This window comes from Perissodus microlepis, chromosome 12 (genome assembly GCF_051167445.1).
Source record: "Perissodus microlepis isolate ML-2025 ecotype Zambia chromosome 12, ASM5116744v1, whole genome shotgun sequence".
Lineage (NCBI taxonomy): Eukaryota > Metazoa > Chordata > Actinopteri > Cichliformes > Cichlidae > Perissodus > Perissodus microlepis.
In genome coordinates this window covers 1411421-1439194 of record NC_140472.1, presented here as the reverse complement: position 1 = coordinate 1439194, position 27774 = coordinate 1411421, and the positions used below count along the sequence as shown (strand labels likewise).

The 27774-nt window shown below is 42.0% G+C and overlaps 2 protein-coding genes across 3 annotated transcripts in view; one reads left to right on the top strand and one right to left on the bottom strand.

Moving 5' to 3' along the window:
• Nucleotides 1-247: 247 nt before the first annotated feature.
• Nucleotides 248-9748, bottom strand: dpp7 (dipeptidyl-peptidase 7). Of its 2 annotated transcripts, none has more exons than XM_084946582.1 (13): nucleotides 9423-9539; nucleotides 7503-7623; nucleotides 7284-7423; nucleotides 6867-7030; nucleotides 6104-6239; nucleotides 4390-4471; nucleotides 4016-4182; nucleotides 3447-3507; nucleotides 2594-2712; nucleotides 1890-2046; nucleotides 1371-1435; nucleotides 1223-1293; nucleotides 248-1142 (listed from the first exon to the last, which is right to left on the bottom strand). In XM_084946582.1, the coding sequence occupies exons 2-13, from the start codon at nucleotides 7540-7542 to the stop codon at nucleotides 1046-1048; spliced, it is 1299 nt and encodes a 432-aa protein (XP_084802708.1). In that variant the 5' UTR covers nucleotides 7543-7623; nucleotides 9423-9539; the 3' UTR covers nucleotides 248-1045. The 2 variants fall into 2 exon arrangements, with proteins under 2 accessions (XP_084802708.1, XP_084802707.1); XM_084946581.1 differs by lacking the exon at nucleotides 9423-9539 and adding an exon at nucleotides 9567-9748 and having other exon boundaries at nucleotides 249-1142.
• A 1162-nt stretch (nucleotides 9749-10910) lies between these two features.
• Nucleotides 10911-27774, top strand: part of LOC146375555 (neutrophil cytosol factor 2-like) — a 20795-nt gene continuing 3931 nt past the window's right edge. Inside the window, exons 1-15 of the mRNA XM_084947209.1 lie at nucleotides 10911-11024; nucleotides 11413-11538; nucleotides 12672-12846; nucleotides 13220-13302; nucleotides 14483-14591; nucleotides 15091-15225; nucleotides 15926-16033; nucleotides 17200-17259; nucleotides 17336-17373; nucleotides 17484-17622; nucleotides 18761-18829; nucleotides 19119-19206; nucleotides 23792-23880; nucleotides 24921-25081; nucleotides 25313-25421. Of these exons, the coding sequence (XP_084803335.1) occupies nucleotides 11441-11538; nucleotides 12672-12846; nucleotides 13220-13302; nucleotides 14483-14591; nucleotides 15091-15225; nucleotides 15926-16033; nucleotides 17200-17259; nucleotides 17336-17373; nucleotides 17484-17622; nucleotides 18761-18829; nucleotides 19119-19206; nucleotides 23792-23880; nucleotides 24921-25081; nucleotides 25313-25421 (1461 nt within the window). The 5' untranslated portion in view covers nucleotides 10911-11024; nucleotides 11413-11440. The remainder of the gene's footprint in view (nucleotides 11025-11412; nucleotides 11539-12671; nucleotides 12847-13219; nucleotides 13303-14482; nucleotides 14592-15090; nucleotides 15226-15925; nucleotides 16034-17199; nucleotides 17260-17335; nucleotides 17374-17483; nucleotides 17623-18760; nucleotides 18830-19118; nucleotides 19207-23791; nucleotides 23881-24920; nucleotides 25082-25312; nucleotides 25422-27774) is intronic.

The window sequence follows — 27774 nt, the reverse complement described above, 5'->3', positions numbered from 1 at the left end:
CAAAGACAAACAGACTCAATAGAAGCTTCGACCCACAGGCTGTCAAACATGCCCCAACTGTGCTGTTAACACTCATGGACACTTGCACTGTATTTATTTATAAACAGTATTTGTTACAGTATAATACAACCAACATTCCTACCTTTATTTATATGACTGTACAGTAGCAACCTGTGTGTGTGTGTGTGTGTGTATATGTATATGTGTGTGTATATATACACACACACACACACACACACACACACACACACACACACACACTTGTATATAACTTATAACAAATCTTTTTTTGTGTGTAGATACCTATGTTGCTATGTATGAATCTGAATGTAAATCTACATGCTGCCAACGGAGAAACTTTTTCGTTGTTCTTGTAACAGTGACAATAAAGGATCTATTCTATTCTATTTAGTTCAACTATGAGTGCTCAGACTAGAAAACTCAGTGAATTTCTTATGTGAGGCTTAGAGGCTATGGTCCTTGTCCTCCATTTCTCTTGCAGTCTGCTGGTCTTTGTCATATCAATTGTTTATTTCAATGAGTGTCTCAGATACAGTCACACTCAGCACTCGTTATTTTAGCCTGAACGTTTTTCAAACATTTATTTTTAACTGAACTTTACTCCCATGTAAACACTTTGAAAAGCTTCAAGTCTTCCAGCTTCCTCTTTGGACCTCAGACAAAATTATCTTTAACTTTCACAGTCAGTCTTCTTGTTTCTTGCCTTAGAGGTGCAGCTTCTCTCTTACCGTATCGTCACCAGTTCACTGCTTTTGCTTCTTCACCTGGAGGTAAATGTGTTCCCCCGTTCAGAGAAATGGGGGCGGGGCAGTATGCAGATGTGTGCAGATTCCAAAACACTGTTGGTTTGGAATGATCCTGATTTACTAACATATGCATTGAAAAAATACAAATTTAAAATGAAATTACAATGAATTCATTTACAAACTGGTGTTTCATTTTTACATTTCCACTTTATTTATTTCAATATTTTTAAAAATAAAATTATTTAACATTGAACAGTCTCAAAAAGCTACAGCCTGATTCATCTGGTCCTCTCCATCTTCACCCAAAGTGCAATCAGGTCTGCTTCTGTCTTTCTGGCACTAATCACTGACACTGGATCAGCCTCATTAGAACCCCTGCAGAAAACCATATGAAGCAATTGCACATTTTTGGGAGGTTTCAGGAGAGTTTCTATAAAAAGTGAAAAATGCTGTACCTGAGGTCCAGATGATGGGCTCCTCCAGATATGTTGAGTGCTATCAGTGAGTCACTCAGGGATGTGCGCACCTAAAGCACAAAGAGCTAAGTAACACACATGAAGCAGAAGCTTTACTGAATTATAGCTAATTGGTTGACACACTTACCCCTCCGTTGGCCCATGGGTCCAGGTCTCCATTGGAGAAAATAATGTTGCTGGCTGTGGAGAGAGCTGAACACACGAGACTTCATTAGAAACACTAACTGAGAGACAAATGTAATCAAAAACTGAGAAAATGAAATGTTAGCATATTTCAAACTTTATGGCAACAAAAAGTTTTTCGTCGTACTTCTTGTTTCACTTTATACAACATGGCTCATTCACTCATTCACACGAGCACTTCTATCTAATGTTAACGTACATTCATACTTTGGCATGCAGCCCGGGATCAAACCACTAGTTCTCTAATTAGGGGACGACCTGCTTGACCTCCTGAACTACAAGCCAGCCCAGCAGAACTGGTGTCTGTGCTGCAGGCAGGCATGTAGAAAAGCGCGATATAAGACACAGTCCATTTACTATGTAGTTTGTGGCTCTAATCAACAAACCATTTCCTTTATTGAGCCACGTGCAATATTAACTTCTAAATGTCAGTCTCATCAGTCTGTTGGTCTTCAGCTCTCACCGTCACCCCAAAACTGGATGTTGAGCCAGCCCGGTCGTGGAACCACACCCCAGCGTTTGGAGCAGTGCAGCCTGCGGTCTTCCTCAGTGAAAGGCATCGGAGGAAACATGTCCGTCACATTGTTGCTCTCGTAACATAGCTCGATCTCCGTGCATGCCTGCAACGACACAGACGCAGGTTCAACAACATCAGAAAGGATAATATCCAGTTACTCACAGTTAAAATGATCTAAATCTAACTTTCCAAAGCACTGTAGTACTGCCTCAGGGCTTCTTCTGCTCTGTTATTGGTATCAACAATTCCACAAATTGTGTCTTTTAAGATCCATGTTTACATGATTCAAATCCATGTTGCAGATCTGAAAGCTGCTAATCTCCTGTTCCACCCCTGGATTCACATCTGGAGCCAGATCCAAAAATCTCTGTGCAGAGTCACTAAAACTGGACTCACAAAAGCACAAAGATAAATCTGTATCATTTTATGAATGGGGAAAGGCAAAAAATGCACATGTTTAATCAGAGGAGACTGGTGACTGGGATAACTTTCACTTTAGTGCTCTGGAAGCAACAGGAGGAGACGAGGGACGCACGAGGTCGGCGAAACATACTACGACTGTGGCATCTCTGAAAATACCCATTCTGCCACAGTGGACCAGTAATGTCACACATGTGGTATTACTAATTCACCAGTGGGTGTTGGAGTACCTGGTAGTCCCAGGCCAGGCTGTCGAAGCCCAGCCCACACCCAGTGGGATCAGCACACTCCAAATACAGACTGTACAGGTCAAAACAGGGCAGAATCCCGGTGGCGTTGTATACGATCGCTGAAAGATGAAAGAGACAGAGACATACAGACATGTTATTAACCTTCGGAGAGAGAGAGAAAAAGCAAAAGCCCAACATTGTTAAAAGTACCAAAGGTCCACACCGAAGGCCTCATTAAGTGACATAAAGTTTTATATACAACAGTGATCAAATAAAATAATAACAAGAGGAATTTGAAGAACTAATCATATAGTGGTGCAAACGTCATCAGTGAAAACCAGCAGCAAGGTTTGGTACAGTTTATAGGGAACGGTCTGAATTATTTACTGAAAACAAAAAGCTTTGCTGCGTCTGCAGTGTCACATGGAGCGGGCGTAACGGGTGGTCCATGATGGACAGCAGTTCACTCGTGATCTTGTCAGACACCTCCAGATCCTGGACCACGATGCTTCTAGCCTGCCCCCTAGACTCAGGCCTCTCCACCACATCATCAGCAAACCTGAAGCTTAGGTACAGTTAAGCGAGCCAGTCTAAAGCAGGCTGCAGTGAGAAGAGGTGTTTGAACAATGGTTACATAATAGTGCAAGTTATTTAAGGCTTGGTTGTGCGTGACGCGGTCATTACAATCACCAGCCAATCAGGATGGGCAGAAATACGCAGGGAGGCGCATCCCATAGAGACACATGGAAATGAATGCTGGGAGTGAGAAGTGCTACTTCCTGTGTTGTCCCTATGCTCTCTGTCCTAGCTGTCCTGTTTAAACAAAGTTTTTAATCATCACTGAAAGTCTCACCTGCAGTGTCTCTGAGGTTACCCAGCAGGTCCGATCCTCTCAGCATGGTTTCACAGGCTACCTGGAAGACAAAGCTGTGTCACCTTTGTCTGGGGGGGCTTCCTGCTGGTATTAAGTTGTTCACAATGATCACCTTTACTCTATAATAAAACATTTCTATTACCAAAGGAGTGAGCTCTTCCATTATCATGCTCCCTGATATCAATGAAACGTGTTGGGGAGGGTATCCGAGGCTTGAGCAGCCTCAAGCACAGCTTATCATTTAAATAACACAAAATCTAATGACATGAAGCAGACGGCCTCATTGCATCTTATTATAACACTATGGCTTCTGTTGGTGTGGCATACTTTGTAAATGTGTTTATACTTTAATGAAATCTGTCACCGGCCCTCAGAGAGGTCTTCTCCAACCGGTAGCCCTGACCAGTAACCGTATCCTTGCTAGTGAAAGACTCTTATTATGGTCTCGGATTTCTCTGTAACACAGTGTTATTTATAGCATTCTGTCTCTGATGTGGAAGTCAAATTATAGTCTGGAAAAGACGCCACACGTCCTTCAGCCTGTGTACCTTGACAGGATTGGCAGGCATGTTCCCCATGAAGTGAGTACTGTAAGGGTAGTCCAGCATGGCCATCAGGGTGAAGGCATTCCTTAGAAAACCATTCAGCTGGTGGATGTCCTGGGCAGATGATAGAGGCTTGCACAGGGCAAACGCTGATTGAATGTGACGATACTCTGGCAACAACAGAAGACAGTTTTTCATTATCGGTTACTTTGCTTTTTATTACAGGACTTTCCAACTACTAGTAACACCACATATTCTTTATCAGAAGTCCTCGACAAAGAGAAGAAAATAAACCTTTTGTGCGATGTGCTGCTATAGCAACACTGCGTCATTGAATATTTAAATAGCAGTTCAAATTAAAGCCATCTTTTCATTACCCTGCGATTCAGCCAGTTCTTTCAGCTGATGAAAAGCTCCTCTCACAGCATCTGTGCAGTCAGAGGAAACACTCTCAAAGTCCTGGAGCAAAAGAAAGATCAGTTTGACGGTTACTGCAACGCTATGGTAGAAAAACACTTTCATTTCAGTAGCATGGCAACACTGAGGTGCCAAAGAAAACTGACACAGGGTTGAAAGTTCCTGCAGAACATGGTTTCCATTATTACCATACATCCCCTAGCTGATGGTCATGAGAGCACATAATCATTATGTACAGTCCTGATCAAACGTTTAGGGCCGCACCTCCAAAAACCACGTAAACCCCCAAAACAGAAATCAAACATGAACTCAGTAATGAGTGCACCGTTATTATTGATCACGTCAATGCTTGATGCGAGCGTTTCCATGAGGTGAGTGGGGAAATTTCTCCAAGTGGCGAAGACGGTTGCATGAAGGGCATCTACTGTCTGCAACTGTTTTTGTAAACTTTGCCATCCATCCCCAAAGGATCTCAGTTGGATTTAGATCAGGGGAACACGCAGGATGGTCCAACAGAGGGATGTTATCCTCCTGGGAGAAGTCCTTTGTCCTACGGGCATTGTGTGCTGTAGCATCATCCTGTTGAAAAACCAAGTCGTTACCACACAGACGAGGGCCCTCGGTCATGAGGGATGCTCTCGGCAACATCTGGATAAAGCCAGCGTCTGACGCCCTGCACCTCCTGAAGCTCCGTTGTTCCACTGAAGGAAAAGCACCCCAGACCATTATGGCGCCCCCTCCACTGTGGCGCATAGAAAACACCTCAGGTGGGATCTGCTTGTCATGCTGATAACATTGGAAACCATCAAGGTTACATTTGTCCTCATCAGAGACTAAAACTTTCTTGTCAGTCTACAATCAAGATGTTTCCTTGTGAATAACTACAGAAGGTTAGGAGGTCCAAGAGTTTTAGCAGAGCTACTGTGTGTATTGCAGTCTGCACACTTCAGACATGACAGATCCACAGTGATCTGCAAATGTACGTGGAGGCTTGTCTGTAAATCAGGGGTTCTTTAGCCCTGAGGTCACTCAGCAAGTACCACCAGGTGGCATATTCTCAGTCTTCACAATACAATACAAACTGTGTTTCTCCTTTCTTCGTCAGCTTTATTACTGAAACACAATGAACTCGATGCCAGCTCCAGCATCCGAGGAAAATGCAATGGTTACTATAGAGCCTGGGATGAGTTTCAGTCAGTGCATTGTTCATATAAGTAAATAATGGAAGCAACACAGGTTCCTTTTGATTAAACCCAATAATCAAGTATCAGAGCAGAAGTGCAGTGGTTCTGACTCTGCAATCTCTTCATCTTTAATCCTGGCTCATTCTGTCCAACCCAGTAAGACCATGGCCCGAACACATTAAAACGACAACAACAAAAAACCACGAAAACACTGCATGTCAGCAAACGTCCTCAGCTGAGGAAGTGCAGTGGGCAGGAATAGCTAAATAATCCTCGTGTGAAGCTTATACATGAAGTAAATACATGGGCTCACTTCCTTTTTCAACAACAACACTGGGCCTGTTTAAAAGCTCTGTTTGGTTAGTTTGTCCATACTTAGTTAAAGATCACTTTAAAGTGGGTTGATTCAGAAAAGTGAAAAGTCTTTCCATGTTTGCCTCTCAATCATACAGCGTCACGAGCTGGGTGAGAAGGAAAGGAAGCAACTTACACTCGCAACATCTCGGAAAAACTGCCTGGAGTCTCCCAGGCCAGCAGTAGACAGGATGGGGGCGCTGGCGGCCAGAGCTCCAGCCACTATGTTTGGATATTTGATTCTCATATAAACTGACAACATCCCACCATAACTGCAGGAGCAGATACAATAAACACAACAGATGAGCATATATCATAAAGAAGACTCACACATGCCAGAATTGTAAATACCTGTGTGTTTAAACTTGTCAATTTATTGTTCGTTTATCATTTTACACTTCAGGAAAACACAGAGGTTATTGGTTATTGAAGCTTGCACTCTGTGGCTCCTGTTAGATCTGGTGTCTGATTCCCAAACACTATTTATCCTGGAAATGTATGTTAGTAACCTTACACTGTCAGAACAGAGAAGTTTGTTTCATTCCAGGCTGCTGCTTTAGTTCAGTGCGTGAGCAGCTGGGTTCAAGCCTGACCCTTGACCTTTGCTGCATGTCTTAACCACATTTCCTGTCCATCTCTACTTAATATCCAATTTAAAAAAAAAATTATTTCAAGAATGAGTAAAAATCTAATTAAAGCAAGTTATTAGAAATTGGAATCAAACGTTAGTTATGTCTGGGGGCAGGATATAAACATGCATTTAAACCGGCTTTAACAGGCTTTGTTGATATGTCCAAATATTAAAGTAAAGAAATAAATACCTACAGTGTAAAGCACAGCTAAAGGCAAGTCACACAAGCAGAGAACAATAATGTCGGTGTGAGTTAGGGGCATCGTACCTGCCACCGAACACGATGGCTGGACAGTCTGTGGCTCCCAGCTGCTGCTTCAGCTCAGTGATCATGATGGCGTAGTCAGCCAGGGCTTGCTCCACCGTCAGCAGGCTGATCTGAGGTATGTTGAAGGAGTCTTTCTCAAATGGTAGAGATTTGCCGTAGTACCTCTGTTAGACAGAAACAACCAAACAAGAAGTTCAAGCTTTAAGCAACAATCAGAAGACGGGCAGCCACGGTCCAGCTGCTGCAGCTCACAGATCCAGCATGAGGACGTCCTCCTACGTTCACAGGAGGGGAGTGAAAATCCAGCTTTACTCAGCTTTACTCTACTTGCCTTTTTGTTACACGAGGTGCAAATTGTCTTGAGCCACTAATAGACTGGTCACAAACACTGTCTGAGTTGCAAAAGAATCTTCTTACATGCTCAGCAAATATGACCAGCGCCCTCTGCTGTGCAGCCAACTCTGTGATGAATCCAGAATTCAGGGCAAATTCCCAGATGTCTCCTTCATTGCCAGTGTAGAAGAAGATGGGTCCAAAGCCTTTTTCCCAGTACTGATCTAAGAGGACAGGAGAGACTGATATTACGGATCACTTGCTGCTGAATGTCTTATATTATTAACAGGGAACTAGATTCACCTGTGATCAGGTAGCGCTGATTAAATGTCCCATTTCCCATACTGTTGAAGTTGAAGTGATCCAGAGTCTGAGTGAAGAACTTCTCTGTGAACCGTGGATCTGTGTCATGATGCTGTCGTGACTAGAAAAAGGGATGAAATGCATAAAGATCAAGACTTTAAACAGGAGTGTCATGTACCAGGTTTGTTTTTTCAAATATAGAATCTTACATTGTGCAAAAACCAGTAACAATAATTCACAAACTGGTAACTTTGTTCCTCAATCAGGCATTTAATGGTCATTTCAAATCCATTTCTGATATCTGTAGTATGGAAACCATCTAGATAGAAAATGGGTATTCTCACCAGTGACAACTATAACAACAATAATAATAATGGATTGCATTTATAAAGAGCTTTTCGAGACCCTCAAAGCGCTTTACAATTCCACTATTCATTCACTCTCACATTCACACACTGGTGGAGGCAGCTACAGGTGTAGCCACAGCTGCCCTGGGGCAGACTGACAGAAGCCAGGCTGCCATATCGCGCCATCGGCCCCTCTGGCCAACACCAGTAGGCGGTAGGTGAAGTGTGTTGCCCAAGGACAACGACCGAGACTGTCCGAGTCGGGGCTCGAACCGGCAACCTTCCGATCACAAGACGAACTGCCAACTCTTGAGCCACGATCGAATATCTGAATAATTTTCAGATATTTGAATTATTAAATGAAAACTTACAACAGTTATAATTGGGAACTGAGAACCATATAAACCTGTAGGCTCCAGTCCACACACCACAAACAAATCCCTGTTGAAGCTCAAGCTCTGCTGGGCCGAAGTCAACAAAACACTCAGCTTTATCACTCTGGGCTCTTGGCGTTCCCAACGTTCCCATGCTGTCTGTAGAGTATAATCCAGCTGTTTCTGTCCTGGGATGGAGCCTCCACTTTACCATTGCGCCTCATCCTTTAAAAGTAATGTGCACGATGTAGACTGCGCTGCTATTCTCCTCCTCTGACACACAAATGGAAATCAACTGAATGTTTCGCAAAAACCAATAAGTGGGATCAATAAGAATTCCAAGGAATTGGACTGCTGGGAACTGGTTCTTGGTTCCATCTCTAGTTTTAATGGAGTTAAACTATTTAATGATAAAATATCAGTAGTTGTAATTGAATTACAGATATCTACAACAGACACTTACATTGGTGAGAATAACAAAAATTAAGAACTGACTACTGAGAAATTAAGAGTTTTTATTTAATCATGAATATCTTGCCTTGGAAATTTGCTATTGGCATTAGTAAATCCATGTTTGCCCACTATTTCCTGTGGAAAAAGAAACCAGGTCTGCTAAAAACCATCATAGTGTGACTTTCTCCCTTCTTCAAATCTGTGAACACTCAGAGAATTTCATGTTTAACTGCAGAACCAAAATACAGCAGGGGAAGTAATTATTGCTGACTTTGCAACATTGCTCAGTTACAAAAAATAAAGTCTCTAATTTTTTATGGTAGTTTCATTTTAAGAGACACAGACAGAAAAACACATTACATAAGCAACACGAGCTGATTCTGTTCATCTGGACGTTTCATCATCATCAGCTGACTTCTTCAGTCTCAGCTGACTGCAGGTTTCCGACCTTATAAACGGGACATTTGCACAATGACTGAAACCAGCAGCACTGAATGAACAGTGGCTGGGAGGTCAGCTTATGATCATTCATAATTTGGGTGTTGGTCTTCCCGAGTTTTTATTATATAGCGTTGTCAATCAGAGTCAATCTAAAGCAACGAAAAATATTGCCATGAATTATTGTAACGGTGCACGTCGCTCAGCACGAAATAAACGATGGAGCATGAAATGACGTTTTAATATTTGACCGCACAGCTTTAGCAATTTATCTCCAACCATGAAAATCAGAGCCTGAGCAAACTTACAAAATCAGGTGTTCAACTGAGTTTCCCTGCTGTAGTCTGAAAACGCGCTTTACATGAACACAGACCGGAGCAGCCAGTTTGGCTAACTGGATCACGAGACTCTGGCCGGAAGTAACACATGATGAAAACAAAGTGTCACGTTACCTGCAAATACGTGTGCGGCAGACTGTGCAGCACGTCAACACAAAAGACGAGCGCCACGGAGGACAAAATGAATCTCCCGTTCATGTCCACGGATGTCACCAAAATCACGTCACAGTACAACTGACCAGAAAGTCCTTTAGTTTTTAAATTCCCGACTACGCCTGCGTCGCACGTCATATGATTCAACGTCGCCGTGATGTGTTTAAGTGCCTTCTTAAATAAGTCGGAATTTCCAGGTTCACAGTCCAGTACCCGAGTACGCGGAAACAAATCTCCGAGAATACATTTGTTCTTTGTAGAAGTAACATGACAACATTTAATACATATAAAAACACTCTCTCAAAATACTCTAAATACTATTCTACTATAGTCAGTATCTGCATTAAATGGTAAATGGCCTGTATTTGTATAGCGCTTTTACTAGTCCCCCCTAGGGACCCCAAAGCGCTTTACACATCCAGTCGTCCACCCATTCACACACACATTCACACACTGGTGGAGGCAGCTACAGTTGTAGCCACAGCTGCCCTGGGGCAGACTTAAAATTACCTGACAGCAAAATGAAAATAAAGAAAAATGAAATGTCACCGTATACATGGTACAGTGAAAGAGTCTTGAGCCACCTCTCAGTTTTCTGGTTAAATATTTCTGCTTGAGAAATGGGAAAAATATTGAATTACTGACAGCTCTAAAGAGATCGAAAGTCAATATTTGGCGTGACCAACAGGGCCTGAATTCTCTTTAGTAAGTTTCTTTATAATTTCTTGAATTTATCCAACATTTCTCTAAGCTTTTCCGAGTAGAATCTTTGGGAATTGATGGTTTTTCTTCTGTTATCTGTTAGGATGATCTCATGCTGATTGAATAATGCTGAACTCCAGGTTGTGGGAGGTTAATCTATGACTCACAGCTACATTGTGTATTTTCTGTGCAGGTTTTTTCTGCATTGAGAGGTTTCTAGATCATTTTCTTGCTGAAAAATGACACACCTGAAAAACCAAAAAACTGCAGATTGCTGTAGATCAGGGGTCTCAATCTTCACGTCTTACTGACGGGAAGAAATATGTGGTTTCTCCCTTAAAGTGACTTGTTTTGTTTCCTGTTCCTGACTTTTACATACTGATGATGATTTTCTCAGATAATTTAGGATGTCCAATGCAGAGATATCCTAAACTTCCCTCACTTTTAGCAGCAGCAGCAACTGCAACAAAGTGCTTACATATTTCTTTAATGGGCAGGGCCATGATAAGACTCGTGATGCACATAAACAGTAAAACACAACCAGTGCAGCCGGTTGACCCAGTAAAGTATGAATAAAAAAGTCATCCTTTTCCTTGTTTTGCAGCTTTATGGCAGTTTTTAATGCCTCTGTTAGCTTCCTATTGTGCAGAGCTGTGATTTCTGGAAAACAGATGACTTTGTCTCCTCGTTTCCTTCTGTGAAATATTTCAGGTAAAGGTAGGTCAAAGGTCAGTGTGAATAGATTCAGCTCAGAACAGCTTGGAGATATAATGTAAGCTACACCATAGTTATAGGTGCGTAATATGATATGACTGTAAACACTGGACAATGTGAGGTATTTCATTGTTAGTTTAATGATCAGACGTTGAGTCTCAGTGGGACCAGCTGTATAAATTAAAACAAATCCACTGACTCAGACTTATAAATGATATATGATTAGAATCAGGACATAATGTCAAACAGGTATGCTTAAATCATGGGCAATTCATGTATTTTGTAACCGCCGTTCTTACGGTACGTGCAGCGTTAACAGGTGAATTCCACAGTCATTGTGCCACTGTGGGTTTTATCTCTGGAATGTGAATAGAGAACCTCTTTGTTGCAGCTGGGTGGAGACTTCTGAGGAGATCAGTATGTCTTACTCACACTTCCCTGTGAGCACAGACAGGTCCAGAGGACGAGAGACGAACACTGACAGAACTCAAAGCAGCCGCTCATTCAGGAACAAAAGGTAAGCAGCAGTCTGAGTGTGGAGTGATATTTCAGAGAGAAACATTTAAACTTGTGTGAAGTGAAGTAAGCAGCACGGGCAAACAGGCACTGGATATGGTACAAGGAAGTATTCCAGGAAAATTGTGCTGAATGTTACAGATCAGTGAACTTTCTCTCTAGCTGCATCTTTTCCTTCTTCTTGCTGCGTTCGATATATTCGTTTAACCAGATCACTGTATTTCTCTAATACCTGTGTAATTGTCTTCCTCTTTTACATCACCTTACTCTTCTCCATCAGACTACTTCTTTCTTTCTCTTAAACATCCTTTCATTGATCCTTTTACATTTCACCCCAGCTGTCATAGGGCGAGAGGCAGGGCACCGGTCACCAGTCTGTCACTGAACTAACACAGAGACACAGACAACCATCTGTGCTCACATTCACACCAGCTTCTCTTCAGCCTGACAGAAGTTCCTATTGCTCTTAACACAAATAGTTATTATTGTCATCGATATTCCGAAAATGTGGGAATAATGACAAAATCTTCAGACTTGCTCTCACTGAAGTGTAACATATTTTAGAGCGACCAACATTTAGTGTCAGTAAGACAAAAAACCCCACAAATATATAAACAGGCTGCTTTTAAATCATCTGGCTAACAGAAAACATCAGTACTGAAAATAGCAGCTAGAAAGCTGAGAGCCTCAAACAACACCATGAAGGATGAAGGCACACACACACACACACACACACACACACACACACACACACACACACACACACACACACACACACACACACACACACACACATCTCTATCTATATATATCTTATATATCTATACCTATTTCTAATGTAATGCACCAATATGAGACATAAATATTGTGTTTGCACAACGAGAGTCTAAAAGTGACATTTGTTATCAGATTTTAAGGGTTTCCTGTTTTGTTCGTATTGGGTCAAAAAAGAAAAATTAGAATATGTATAAATTATTTTTCTATGCATGAATAACTTTATAACCGCATTAAGTAACTGTGATAAAATCATCTGCTTTGAGAGTAAACACGGAAATGCAAAAAAATCAAATCAAATGTCACCTGTAGATTGATATCAGAGTGTCTCTGTCTTGTATTTCCACTCCTGGCTTACAGGATGCTTTACACTGAGTTACTGCAACTGTGGCAAAATTCGGTCGAGGCTGTGGATGCTAAGGACTGGCCAACAGCTCTGGCCAAACTCAGTGAGATCAGTGAGCCCACTTCTCGCACGCTGTTTAATACTGCCTCATGTTACCTGGCCCTGGGGCAGCTGGATTTGGCCTTGAAGGTGAGTCACTCCAAATGATTGAAATGGAAACGTCTATAATCTATAACCAGTGGCTGTCAGGGATTACTGGTTATTTCACAAACGCTGTCAAATCAGTAAACGTCCTGGACTTTCCAGGTTGTAAATGAGCAAACTGAGCATCATATGTGGATCACTGGTGTGTGTGTGTGTGTGTGTGTGTGTGTGTGTGTGTGTGTGTGTGTGTGTGTGTTTGAGAGAGAGAGAGATAAAGAGAAGGAGTGAAGATGAAGAAAAACATACAAAGAAGGTCAATAAAAAGCTGTACATGCATTATTATTTACTATATCACTCGTGAGTATATACACACGTACAGTAAAGCTTTGATGTCGTCTTTCCCCTCTCTGGTATCCAGGCTTTAGACTTAACCATTGCTAAGGATGAACGCCTTGCTGTCGCCTTCTTCCAGCGAGGAGCAGTGATGATGGAGATGGGCAGGTAAGAAGGACCATTTCAAACTAACTCGTAGTCTGTGTACATATTACCATTTCTCAAAAAGACGCTGTGTAAAGTGTCAACATAAACAAGATGTGATGATTTATATACGGAGAGAGTCAGACTGACAGAAGGCTACGCTTTCAGGAACACTCGCCCAGTAATAAATCCTGATTATTCAGCTAAAGTCCGAACAGGACTGGATCCTAGAAAGAGGGAACAGGTCAGTCCATCTGAGTGCTAACACAAAGAGACAAACAATATTTAGTTTTTAATATGATGGATTATTGATAAGATTTAAATGAGAGCTAAACATAAAATCTGGTAATAGTTGCTAACGCTCGACTTCATGACGACTTAAGATTTTGCCCAATAAATGTGAACAAAGAGGCAGAGAACAGGATGTGCCGAAATACACAATTTAAACACACAAAAATAACCAAAAATCATATAATTCATCCATCATATGCAGTACGCCATATGTTAATTCACTAAATACATTAAAGGGTGTATTATGAGGAGTATGGGAGACGGCCTGTGGACCATTGTGGTGGAAAGCTGGAACAGACAATTGTGAAATTTTCCTTTGTACTGATACACCAGAGACCCTCACAGTGTGGGAGGTGGGCTGGGATTAGTTCCTGGCAACTCATTTCTCAGTTGACCAACTGAGGAAAAAACATCTAAAACTAAGAAACAGAGATTACGTTAAATTTGAAAACAGCTTATTGGAAAATCTGAAAAACTAAAAAAACCATTTACATCATTCTTCACTAATGAATAACACCACTTAGATGTGTAGCACCTCGCATCACCACCAACGTTACATCATATGCTCCACACAGACAATGAAGAAGAAAAACTGTTAAAATAAACCAAATAAACAGACTGTAACAAACCGCGGCAGACCCGACCGGTGCTCCTGCTCTTCAGCCACACACACTGACAACAACAGCACCACAGCAGGACCCAGTTCACACAGCGGCACCGCAGACCACGCCCCCGCCACACTGATGTAATATGAAAACACGAAACTACGAAAGATGTTCATGTATTGCTAAAACATGACAAATTCTGACAGAAAAGTTTGGTGCTGGTGTGGTATCTATGTGATTGTATTATTTATACATTGTGTGCTATTCAGGTTTTTAAATATACTGCCCGTATTTCTTTCTCTCTCCAGGTTGGAAGAGGCTCTATCTGACTACATCTGGGCACAGAAACATATGCGAGAGAACGTAGTGATCGACTACAAACAGCTGGGACTGAGATTTAAACTGTACAGCTGGCAGGTCTGACATTCAGCCTCACCTACACACACCTCGACACAAGGACACACCATCATCAAGGATTCGGTTCAGTGCACATTAAAACGGCATAAAAAGGAAATTCAGCCCCGTCCTGTCTCATCACCACCTTTGTGTAGCTCAAATATCAGCCACACACCTGTGAGCTGTCAAAGCCTCATTAATGGAAGAAGACACATGTGATGGTTTTGTTACTGGTTCCAAACAACAGTGCAACTGTGTGTGCCACTGTGAGTTTTAAACATTTCATCATCACATACAGTCAGCATAATGTAAACTACATAACAGCTGTGGTGGTTGTTCAGAGAATCGTCCACAAGAATCATACATATCCAGTTTACCAGCTCAGCTGCTGCTCAGCGAACATCTAAAATAAAGCAGTTTCATTTCATTTTAAATGCCAAATCTATTCTGAAGAAACAACCTGTCATTCACCAGAAATTGTTTGAATACACTAAAATGGGTAACTGTGATATGTTCCAAGGTGTTATACAATGCAGCAGCTGTGTATTGTCAGATGGGCCAGTGGGAGCAGGCCAGGGACATCCTGCTGTCAGCCTCCCAGGAGAAAGGACCAGGACGAGGGGGGAGCATGGAGGCAGCTTTGGAGAGCATCAGGGTGAGTTCATTTGTTTTTAGTATTTGTAGCTGTTTTTAGGTTTAAGGTTAAAGACTACTTGGTACGATCCTGGTTTAGCTGAAAAAAAAAATACCCTGTTGGAAAACTGAACATGTCACAAAGCCTTCCATGGGCCTCAGGTTTTGTGGTTACCATGGTATTTATTATTATCCAATCAAATGGACCAGCAGTGAGAATTTTACATGACAAATACATGACAAAGAAAGTGCCGATGGAGTCACCCGTTGCTTTAAGAGCACCTGAACAAAGGACCTTTACCACCGCAGGCTCTCTCGTGCTAGTTTTAGGTCAACAAATGCTTTATAGATTTTCACAAAGTAAAAGATTGAAGTGGTTTAAATAAAACAAATATTTCACCAAACAAGACTTACAATGACGTCTAAAGCCTAGACTTAAAAAATGAAATATAGGTGCTTAAGTACAAATGGTGATTTTATTATTCTAAAGTAATATTACAGTAAGACTCTACTGTCGCTAAGTAAATCCCAAAAGTTGATTCTGTTCATCTGGACGTAGAGTTTTCAGGGGGAGAAACGTTTCATCATCATCAGCTGACTGCAGGTTTCCAGCCTTATAAACGGGATATTTGCACAATGACTGACACCAGCACCACTGCATGAACACGGTGCTGGGAGTCAGTTTATGATCATAAGACTCTTTACTATAACTTTAAAAACAGAGTAAGCAGGCCCTGGATCCTCTCCTGGTACCTGAGGGTGTGGTGTTTCGTCCCAGGAAACAGGATGTGGAGCAGCTGCAGCAAAGAGACTTCTTGGGAAAAGCAACGGTACGTAGAGAGTGCTTGTGGTACACGTGTTTATCCATCCATTCGTTTTCTTCTGACCCTCTTATCCCTGCTGTCACACAGTGAGAAGGCAGGGCACACCCTGGCTCCGGTGCCAGCCTGTTGCAGGGCTAGCACATTTAGAATCAGCAATTAACAGTTCAGTTCAATTTTAACGAGATAACGAAAGGATGGGCAACAGGTGGAAACGCAGCTCGAATCAATCAGACAGAGGACAGAGGAAGCAAAACAGAACATGATACACACAAAATAAACTAGAAACAGATGCAGAGAGAGGACAGAGACAAGACTAGGAAGACAAGCACAAAGACACTGAATGAGACAGAGAGAAGATGCAAAAGGAACTAAACAACCTCAATTCAATCTGCATCTGTCATGCTGAGTCCTATGCAGCAGGCAGGCAGGAGGACTCAAGTGCAGCAGAGGGAGAGTGAACTTAATGCGCAGCTTTATTCACAGGAACAACAACTTGGCAAAGAAACAAACTTCACAAAACAAACCAAAACCTCAAAAATGAAACCTAGACTGAACTGAACATGACGGGAGAAAACACAGCACAAACCCTAACCTTCAAAGTAAAACAGGAAACACACCGACTGAGCTTACAGACACAGAGACACAAGCTGACAGACAGGGATGACCCGGACAGGCACAGAGCCGACACGAGGACAGAGGCTGAACGGCGAACAGGAAATGTCAAAATAAAAGAAGGAGCACAGAGAACAGAGGAAGCATCAAAACCTAAGAACCAGAAATTCACCAGAAACATAACAAGAATTAAACTGAAACAAAAGATGATATTAATCAAAACAACAACACTGAGTCACCAACTCCAGGACAGCATCGAGCGACATACAACATAACGACATAAATGACCGTAAGACAACAAGGTTCAAAAGTCCACAAACACAAAATGCTGAACTATGACAATCCGATTATTGAAATAATTAAAATGTGCCCTTAAAATAAGCTTAAATGAATCCTGGCACATGTATCATGTTATTTTAACCCAAACAAACCAATAAGTGTAGCTCATTAAAGTAAATATAAACGCCTGACTAAATGTATGACAGTTGAAATATGACTAAAACACGTCATTTAAACTGCACTTTATAAATTCATTCATGTGTAATGCTCTCCCTTTGCAGGTGATTTCCTCTATGATACCCAATGATGATTTTGGAGGCTTTGAGCCTTTGAGGCAGCAGGTGAGCCTGACCACAGCGTATGTGTGACGTTACTGTGAGCTGCTGCAGATGCTAACTGTCATTGTCCTCTGCACAGAAACCTGGCTTCTACGAGCCTAATGTGGATGGAGCTCAGTGAGTTTGTTATGTGATGACACAGAATATGTGTGTGGGCGATGCTACTACAAGGCTACAGCAAAGCCGTGCTTGTAGATTTACAGCTTATTTTGTCTGTTACCTGTTAGGGATTCTCGATACGTGCAAGTGCGTGTCCCTTACATGGCACGAGGACCAGGACAGCTGACGGTGCCTGGAGGTGCAACGGTGTTTTTATTTGGAGAGGAGAACAGAGATGGGATGGCCACTGTCATATATGATGGACAGGTGAGGAGTGACCTGCAATCTGAAACAATGAAAGAGGATTTTGAATCTGACAATATGAATATTATAGTAAATGGATTTAATCACTTTTATTTAAGCAGCAAAGATTCAAGAACATGGAAGAGAGAATATAAGTGAAACTTTAATTCAAAATAATCTGTATTCAGTTTCTCTCTGGATGAGTTTGAAGTCAAAACCTTTGTTAATATGTGCAAAAATTAATTATGTGCTGATTGCAATGGTACTGATAAAAGTAGTTGATGGTATTTCAGAGCTCTTAACATATTTTTGCAACTTATCTCTTTGAACTGGTTCATTTCCAAATGAAATGAAAAGTGTGAAGTTATACCACAGTTTAAGACTACAGGCCAGCATCACTCCTCTCCCAATGTTCTAACATTATTTTGATCATAAATATGATTATCACTTTAAACAGATTGACTCTGGCCTTCTAAAGCAGGGGTCCCCAATCCCAGCCCACGAGGGCCGGTGTCCTGCAGGTTTTAGATGTCTTCTTGATCCATCACAGCTGATTTAAATGGATAAATTATCTTCTCAACATGTCTTGAAGTTCTCCAGAGGCCTGGTAATGAACTAATCATGTGATTCAGGTGTGTTGACCCAGGGTGAGATCTAAAACCTGCAGGACACCGGCCCTCATGGACTGGGATTGGGGACCCCTGTTCTAAAGGTTCCTAGAGCCAGAAAAAAGACAACTGGAGAGCTTTTTCTTTTTGTGCCCCGTCTCTGTGGAACAGCCTCCCTCAAGATCTTAGGCAGGCGTGCTCTGTGGAGGTTTTTAAAAGTCTTACATGTCTTAATTCTATGGCTTTGAGTTTTTACATTTTTACTGTTTTTAACTTGTATTGTGTTTTTTACTTGTATTGCTATGTATCACTTTTATTTTATTTATCTCTTTAGTTTCAGATAGTTGTACAGCACTTTGTTTGAAAGCGCTTTATAAATACAGTTATTATTATTATTATTATTATTATTTATATTTTATATAAATCTTAATATGTATTCATTCCCGCTCAGGTTCCTGAGAATGTATTCTTTTGCTGTCACAATACTGAGAATTTCTGTATACAAGCTTTATTTTTCATGGCCACAAATCTAATTTTTAGTCGTTTATTTGCAGAGAGGACTTCTGCCAGCATCCCTTCTTCAACCAGCAGATGTCAAGACGTCCAAAGGCAAAAAGGACACTGTAATAAACTTCTCTTTGAATAACACAACACACAGTATTTATGTTCATGCTGCCCATTTAAGAGATTTAATGGAGGCACTTTACAGATTGATCAAAATGACATTCTTGCTAAGTTCTTCTCTGCTTCACCCACCGAGATGAGACAACACAACTGTTGTGTCTGGTGACATTAAATGGATTAAAGGCAATTTCAACAAAAAACCCAAGTTTCTGCTCAGTGACAAATCTGTTTTCATTGTGGAAAGAAAATTCTTCGTTACTTATTCTCCTGTTCTGCTTCCTTCCACAGAGAATTTCCAGTGGGATTCCCCTCCCACCAGGACTCAAGCCACCCACTCGCCCACAGTCTCAGCATAGTCCTGCAGCTCCTCCTCAGGGTAAAAATCACTCACACTCACACTCTGGTTTATCTTAAACCTTTTTTCATTTCATTTGCTCCTTCAAAGCAACTCTCCGCTGTGCGAGATCATCCCAACGTTACAGCAATGTTTTCTCTGTGTTTGGTCTCGTGTCTTCCTGTTTGCCAGATGGTCCCGTAATTTTAATCTTCCTGGAAGATTTTCTTAACATAAAATATAAAAATACAAAATCTTTATGATGAAACTTGTAACTATGGTTGTAATCACAGTACTCTTAAGATTTGCAGTTGTATTACATTGTTAACAAGACGGACATGAAACCAGGAAATGGATTACTGTGTGATTTTTTTTTTTAAGTAAATCTTCTGCCAAATTGTTGTATATGAACGATAACAGCCGCCAGTTGGTTTCATGCTCTGATGAACAAGGATAAAATATTAAAATGTCTGTTGACATGGCAACATAAATTGGTATAGCTGTTTTGTACTAACTAGTACTAACTTTTGGATACCTGGAGTTGCACCACAGATGAAGTATGAAGGTGCATCCTCCCCACAGACTGAATTAGTACTGAAAAGAAAAGCTTTGTAAAACACAGCAGCCATATTTGTGTCAGTTTTGCTGGCGAAAGAGGACCTAGAATACAGGATCAGAGCAGGCAGGGATAAAACGAGAACGGCCCTTTATTGGAGGCATAATAGCAACTAAACAGGAAGCAGTAAAAATACCAAACTCCATGAGAAACTTTGGAAATGCCAGGGAACACTTGGAGGATCTGGAACAGTAAGAAAGAGGAATGCTAACAGTATCATAAGTACACTACAGATTAAAGAACACAGTGTGATGAAAAAGAAAACGGGACTGAGGGTGACAAAGGATGTAAACACATACAAAATAATTAGGGAGGGGGAGACACCATGGAGCACAGCTGGAACTAATCAGGGAAACAAAACAGGGCAAACTATGCTAAATAGAAACTATGCTAAATAGAAACTATGCTAAATAGAAACTATGCTAGTTGGCTTTTGCCATTGCCAGCTTGTTCTGAAAATAGATGTGATGGCAAGGGGTCATTTGACTGTTAAACTTCATGCTCACTAACCAGTGACTTGACAAACATAAGTCATTAGCCAGTGGTCATATCCTGAAAGAGAAAATCCTTTCTGACACTTTAAATGAACAAAATTTATAAAAAGAACTTCTTTTATTTCATGAAATCAGTAATGATCTGATGTGTAACCAGGTGTGGGCAATTCATTTTCCCACAGGGCCGTCTGACAAACTGGGTCTGCTGTGAAGGCCTTATGAAGTTTCTTGTTGACCTGATTTCAGACCCATTGGAAAACTCAATTGCCCGCCTCTGCCATAAACTAATCAGGAATGTCTTTTCCAAAACAAACTATTGGTATCACCCTGTGGTGATCATTAAAGCTAATGCAGATTTTGTTAAGGTACGTCTGTACTTATTCATATTCAGTAAGCCTGTGCATGTTGTGTTGATAAAACGTGATTGAAACATGTTTAAATGAAGTAAGGTGAGCTCTTGAAATATTTTAATCCTTCACAATTTTGTCATTTTACCCCAACACTATTCATTAACTTTTACCCCAGTACTAATTGGTCACTTAAATAATTACATTTGTCTTCATATTACATAATGTTCAACAAAGTCTAGAGTCTGGTTAACATAAAAGCTGAATGGATTTACAGCCACTACCATCCTCCTATCTTTATCTGGGTTGCAGGGGTATAACCCAGAAGTGATAGGTTAAGAGGCAGAGTGCGACCTGGATAGCTCACCAGTCTATCACATAGAGACAAACAACCACTTACATTGACACTTTAGGGTAATTTGGAATCACCAATTAACCTAACTCTACTAACTGCATGACTTTTCACTGTGGGAGGAAGCCAGAGTCCTCAGACAGAACCCACTGCAAACTAGCCAGATTGTGAATTTGAACCCATGTTCTTGCTATGAGGCAACAGCACTAACCACCACGCCACCAAGCTGTCAATCGAGGCTCAACAAAAGTAGGAAAGGCTATGATTTCAAGGCTTGATGCAGAATATTTCCGTACGTTTTTGTCCTTGACAGGTTAAACCACAATAAATAGTGTCTAGCATACATGGTGTGTGTGTAGTTGTCTGCCTTTTAAAACTCCAGGGATTTTCCTGCAGTTTGAAATCTCGTGCGATCTTGTGAATTTCTTGAGTCCAGCAACTAACCACTCTCACTAGATTGCATCACGTCATCTCAACAAGAACAAATTAAGTTGTTGAATTTCATAAAGATCCTACATGATTTAATTACGTTCACCATAGAAACATGAAATTATTTTCAAATTACAAGTTAGACTTTTGATGCATTCTCAATCATCCAGGTAAGTAAATCTCCAAAAGCTGATTCTGTTCATCTGGACGTAATGACTGACACCAGGCCACTGAAGGAACAATGGGCTGGGAGGGCAGTTCCTTAATCTTAATTATGCAAATTCTCATGACCATTGATCAACAACCACTGATCCATGTCCGTGAGTCCCATTCACAGAGAGTTGGGGAATGGCTGCAATCACAGCATTGTAAGATGGTGACAGATGTACCCTTAGGCCCCCTCCTCAATTCAGAGATGGTCTTTCCCTTTTCACGTAAGTGGCCTCCTTGACTCCGCCCTCAAACCAGCGTTCCTCCCTGTCCAGGATGTTACATCCTCATCATTGAAAGAGTGTCCACTGGCCTGTAGGTGTAAATAGACTGCAGAGTCCTGGCCTGACGAGGTGGCTCTGCTGTGTTGTGCCATCCGCTTCTCCAGAGGTTGTTTGGTTTCCCTGATGTATAAATCCTGCCAGTCCTCCTGGCACTTAACAGCGTACACTATGTTACTCTGTTTGGGGTGGACCAGTTTTGGCGCAGCGTGTTTTGGGGTTTAAAAGCCACAGAGACCTGGTGTTTAGAAAAAAATGCGTCTCAGCTGTTCCGATACTCCTGACATGTACGGGATCACTACAGGTTTTCACTTAGGCAGCGGTTGTCCTTCTCTCCTGGATCGGCTGGAGCTTTCTTTAGGAGCCTTTCCAGCTTTGACAAAAGTCCAGCTGGGATAACCACATTTACTCAGGGCCTTCCTGATGTTCTTCTGCCTCCCTGGCCGCTGTGTCTGTGGGGATGGTGTTCGCTCTGTGTTGTAGCGTCCTGATGACGCCCAGTTTGTGCTCCAGTGGATGATGAGAGTCAAACCTTAGATACTGATCCGTATGTGTAGGTTTACAGTACACGTCAGCTTTTAGATGTCCCCCATTACTGATGGAAATCTCACAGTCTAAGAAGGCTAACCTCCCACTTTTCATATCCTCCCTGGTGAATTTGATGTGTCGGTCCACCGAGTTAATGTGATCCGTGAATTGTGGTACGTCCTGAGATTTGATTTTCACCCAGGTGTCATCCACATATCTGAACCAATGGCTTGGTGGTGTTCCAGGGTAGGATAGCAAAGCCCTCTTTTCCACTTCTTCCATGTACAAATTGGCCACGATGGGTGAAACTGGGGAGCCCATGTCACACCCATGTTTCTGCCTGTGGAACTGACACTTGTATGTGAAGTAGGTGGAATGAAGACACAGTTCAAACACACTTGGTCGATGCTGAGAGCGGTCCTGCTGCTGAGGTTGGGGTCATCCTGTAATCTCTTACGGACCGCCTCCAACGCTTCCGTGACTGGGATGCAAGTGGTCATGAGAATTTGCATAATTAAGACTGACCTCCCAGCCCATTGTTCCTTCAGTGGGCTGGTTTCAGTCATTATGCAAATGTGCTGTTAATAAGATTGAAACCTGCAGTCAGCTGAGACTGAAGACGTCACCTGGACGAGTGACGAAACGTTTCTCCCACTGAAAACGTCCAGATGAACAGAATCAACTTTTGGAGAAAGTTAAACTTTTGTAAATGTAACATCCATCATTTTTTACAGTGTAGGCCCAGCTGCCTGTTAGAACGGAGAGCGCACAATTACACAACCAGTCCCCTCTGATAGCCTCCTGGCACCGCCCCCCGAACCCACTGCATCACAACTGTGCCATAATCCATCTACTGTTGGCTGAAGCCTTGTCATAAATAGTCAGATTTGAGTTCAAATTGTTTCAATGTTCAGTAAAGGTCAGGAGAGAGGTGCAACGTGTGTGTGTGCAGACATCTGTAAAACAAGGTGGAGGCTGTCTCGTGATTTGGGGCTGCATCTCAGCCAGTGGTGTTGAGGGTCTTGTCAAAATGGATAAAATTGTGAATGCAGAAAAATACATGAATATTTTTGATGCACTACACAGTATCATGGAAGATTGTCTGTGCCTTTGTGTAATGGATGATGCTAACGCACACACTGTGCAGCTCTTAGGATGGTTTTCCATGAAATCTACTTTACTGGTTATATGTGTTTGGTGTTGTTCTTTTTAGTTGTATTGTTGGAAGATAAAGCCTGCACTGAAGACTGGAGATAAAACAATGATTTAAAAAATCATTGCTGGCTCTAGTGGCACGAGCTTCAAGCTTCAAGTGGGCTTTCATCCTTTTTGTGTTTGCTGATATGCACTTTACTGTGGTTTCCCTGCAGGACATCTTACCTCAGACACACCTCCTCCATCTTACATTACTGCCACCCACTCTGAGACTCCCAAATGCACAGCCAAAGCACGAGAGCAGGTAAATCCTCCTTCGAAAGATGAAAGCCGATGCACTGAAAGAAGGACTCACAGCTGATTGCCTTGGACACACAAATGCACACACTTTTTTCCCTGATCTAAATATAATAAGTTTTGTGCATTTGAAGAAACCGTTTTGTAAAGTTGAACTTAGCAGCGTAATGTTGATTTGTTCCAGTTAAGTCACTGTGACACTGGAGGAAAGCAGACGTGTTTGATTTTGGAGTAAATATTCTCACGTGACTCTTGTCCTGACACGTGAATATTGGTGCTGCTTGTTAAACAGCGTTGTGAAGGTTTCACTTTGGGCTCTGATATGAATTTTTTGCTAAATTATTCAGGTGAGTAGAGAGAAGTCTTTGAATCAAAAGTCAAACAACAACAACCACAAAACATTAAAACCTAGTAAGATTCCTGAAAATCAAATGATCTTCAGTCGTCAGACGGTTTGTTGAGATTTCACGACACAGCGCATGCATGCAGTGCTGCAGATGTTTGTGACACTGGTATGTTGTATGTTCTAAAACAAAACACAAATCTAAACTAGTCACTTATTTGTTTCAGTTTCTTTTCAAACTTATTTAACATACCAGTCAGCAGTGAAGCAGTTTTCAGAAACATGAAATAAGTCACTTAGCTAACAACTTAATTCCCCGTACAGCATTTAGAAATGTCCAGTACGTCATCAGTTGGCTGACAGTGAACAGCAAATTACGTCTGTACAGTAACACAACCAGTTACAGTAGTGTATAGCTCCAGCCTTTCCGTGGAGCTCATCGTGTGTCTGCAGTAGCCGAGGAAGGACAAACCCAACACTGGGTACATACTGGGCCTCATGTCTCTTATGTTTGAAATGACGACTGCAGGTGAATGATATAATGACATAATGAATGAATGAGGGCTATTCAGTTGGTTGGCTGCAACCACACCGCTACACAGGCAGCTTTAGTTCACAAACCTTAACAAAAAATAGACAAAAAATTATATCTAAAAAACCTGTTTTCTGATGATTTATCTTTAGACGTGTTCTTGTATTCGCAGCATGCCAGCTCAGCTCAGAGAGCAGAGGCAGACTCTGTGGTGGTGAAGGTTCACTACATTTACACTGTGGCTCTGTCTGTCCCTCTGGACACGACATACAGTGAACTTAAGGAACGAGTCGCAGAGAAATTGGACCAGCCGGCATCTCATCTGCGCCTCAGGTAACTGCACGGCTGTCAACCCACTTTTGTCTGTTGTTAGCAGAAGCTGACAAACAAATACCCTCCATCAGAGTAAGAATGTTACAGTGTGTACAGACATCTGACATCTACATCAAACATGAACAGGCAGAAGATTTTCATTTTCTGTATTTTCCTGCTCATATGCCAGTTTTTCATCTATTATCTTGCTGATCCACCACTTCCTCTCACTCCCTCGTCCTCTCTCATTAGACGTAAGCACCACGGCTCCTGCGTGCTGACACCTCTGGATGGGGAAATCGAGTCAGCTCACACTGTGCAACAGTTGGCTGAGGCCGGCAGAGCTACCCTGTGGTGCCAGGTTTGTATCTAAACTAAATATGGTGGTGGAGGTGTCACAGCAACACTGCCACCAACTTCCCCACACGTTAAAAATGTTGTGTTAGTTTATGTTCATAACAAGGCAGGCAAGCCTGAAATGGTTTGGACGGGAAGAGAAAGGATGATTATAGTTATTATAGTTGAAATATGGAGCTGCAAGGCAGGAACAAAAGAGGAAGATTTATGGATGTAGTGAAAGAGGACATGCACAAGGTTGGTGCGACAGAAGAGGATGCTAGGAAAGGGTGACACTGACACAGAAGATCTGCTGTGGAATAACTAAAAGCAGCAGAACAGAATCAGACACGAAGGGCATCGTAGTTAGCTACAGTGTCCCTGTCTATAGAGCCAGTGCTTGCATATGCTGCACACTTTCCAAATGGACAGCTGAAAGACCACAACTACTAGGCAAGGCAAGTTTATTTGTATAGCACAATTCAACAACAAGGTGATTCAAAGTACTTTACAGAGACATTAGAAACAAAAACAAATAAAAAGCATGATTTAAACAAGCAAACTAACTAACTAACTAACAAACAAACAAAACAGTATATAAAATCAAAAATCAAAACAGATAAAATCAGAACAGTAGATAAAATCTACTGTTCCTAGTACCTTCATTCATTTACACTACCAGTCAAAAGTTTTAGAACTTTTAAATTCAGAATTATTCCAGTTATTTACTGCAATTCAAGTCATTCAGTCCAATCAAGAGCTTGAAATGGTACAAAGGTGAGTGGTGAACTGCCAGAGGATAAACAAAGGTGCAGTTACTCAAAACTGAAAAATAATGTACATTTCAGAATTATACAAAAAGCCTTTTTCAGGGACAACAAGGGTTAACAGGTTAAATCTGTTCTGCAGCAATGCAGGTTGATCAAGCCTTGAAAGCTGCTGCTACTAATTCCTGCAGCTGTTCCAACTTTCTGGATTACTTCCCCCTCTGTCTACATAAAAGCAGTGTTGAACACACCGTGGTGCCATACACTCATGAGCATCAGTTGAACAGTATTGTACTGCAGAAAGTAGAGTGTTGCTACACAAATGGGGGGAAAAGGCAATTAACAATGGAAGAGAGACAGACCATCATAACACTTATAAAAGTAGGTCTGTCCTACAGAGAAACTGCAGGTGTCAGTGAGTCCAGTTTCCTTCACCATCCAAAGGCTCAGAAACTGTGACAGGAAGACGTCTGCAGACCCAAAGACACGACTCAGAGGACAAGTTTCTGAGAGTGTGATGGCAGCTCACAGGACAACAGCTTCAAGCAGCTTAATAGTGGTCGTAGTGAGTCTCAGTTTCAACTGTGAAGACTTTGAGGTGCAGGTTTGACAGGACGAGCTGCAGCAAGAAAGCCAGACGTCAGAATAAGACAAGAGGTTTGCCTGAGCCATAAAACAGCAGGACTACTGAAGACTGGAAGAAGGTTTTATGGACCGAAACTAAATTTGAAATCTTCGGTTCATCACGCAGGATCTTTGCTGTCGAGTAGGTGAAAGGATGGATCCACAGTGTGTGGCATCAACTGTCAAACATGGAGCAGGAAGTGTGATGGTCTGGGGCTGTTTGCTGGATCCAGGGTCGGTGACTTGTACAGAGTGAGAGGCTCCCTGAACCAAAACAGCTACCACAGCAATCCATGCAGGACCCTCTGGTATGCAGTTGGTCAGGGGTTCATCCTACAGCAAGATAATGACCCAAACGTAAGTCTGTCAGAACTACCTCAGGAACAAAGAACAAGATGGTGAGCTTGGAAACATGGAGTGTGCAGCACAGTCTGCAGACTTAAACCCCATCGACCTGGTTTGAACTGGACAGAAGAGTGAAAGCAAAGCAGCTACAAGGTCCACATTTATGGGGAATATTTGATTTCTATTGTAGAATGAATGGCACGGGTTTGTTCAGCTGCTATATCTGCCAAAGGTGCTACTTTGATGAGTCAAAGTTTAGAATACATTTTAGTCTATAACTGATTCTGCCTGTCTGCCTGTCTGCCTGTCTGCCTGCCTGTCTGTCTGTCTGCCTGTCTGCCTGTCTGTCTGTCTGCCTGTCTGCCTGTCTGCCTGCCTGTCTGTCTGTCTGCCTGTCTGCCTGCCTGTCTGTCTGTCTGCCTGTCTGCCTGCCTGCCTGCCTGTCTGTCTGCCTGTCTGCCTGTCTGCCTGCCTGTCTGTCTGTCTGCCTGTCTGCCTGCCTGTCTGTCTGTCTGCCTGTCTGCCTGTCTGCCTGTCTGTCTGTCTGCCTGTCTGCCTGTCTGCCTGCCTGTCTGTCTGTCTGCCTGTCTGCCTGTCTGCCTGTCTGCCTGTCTGCCTGTCTGTCTGCCTGTCTGCCTGTCT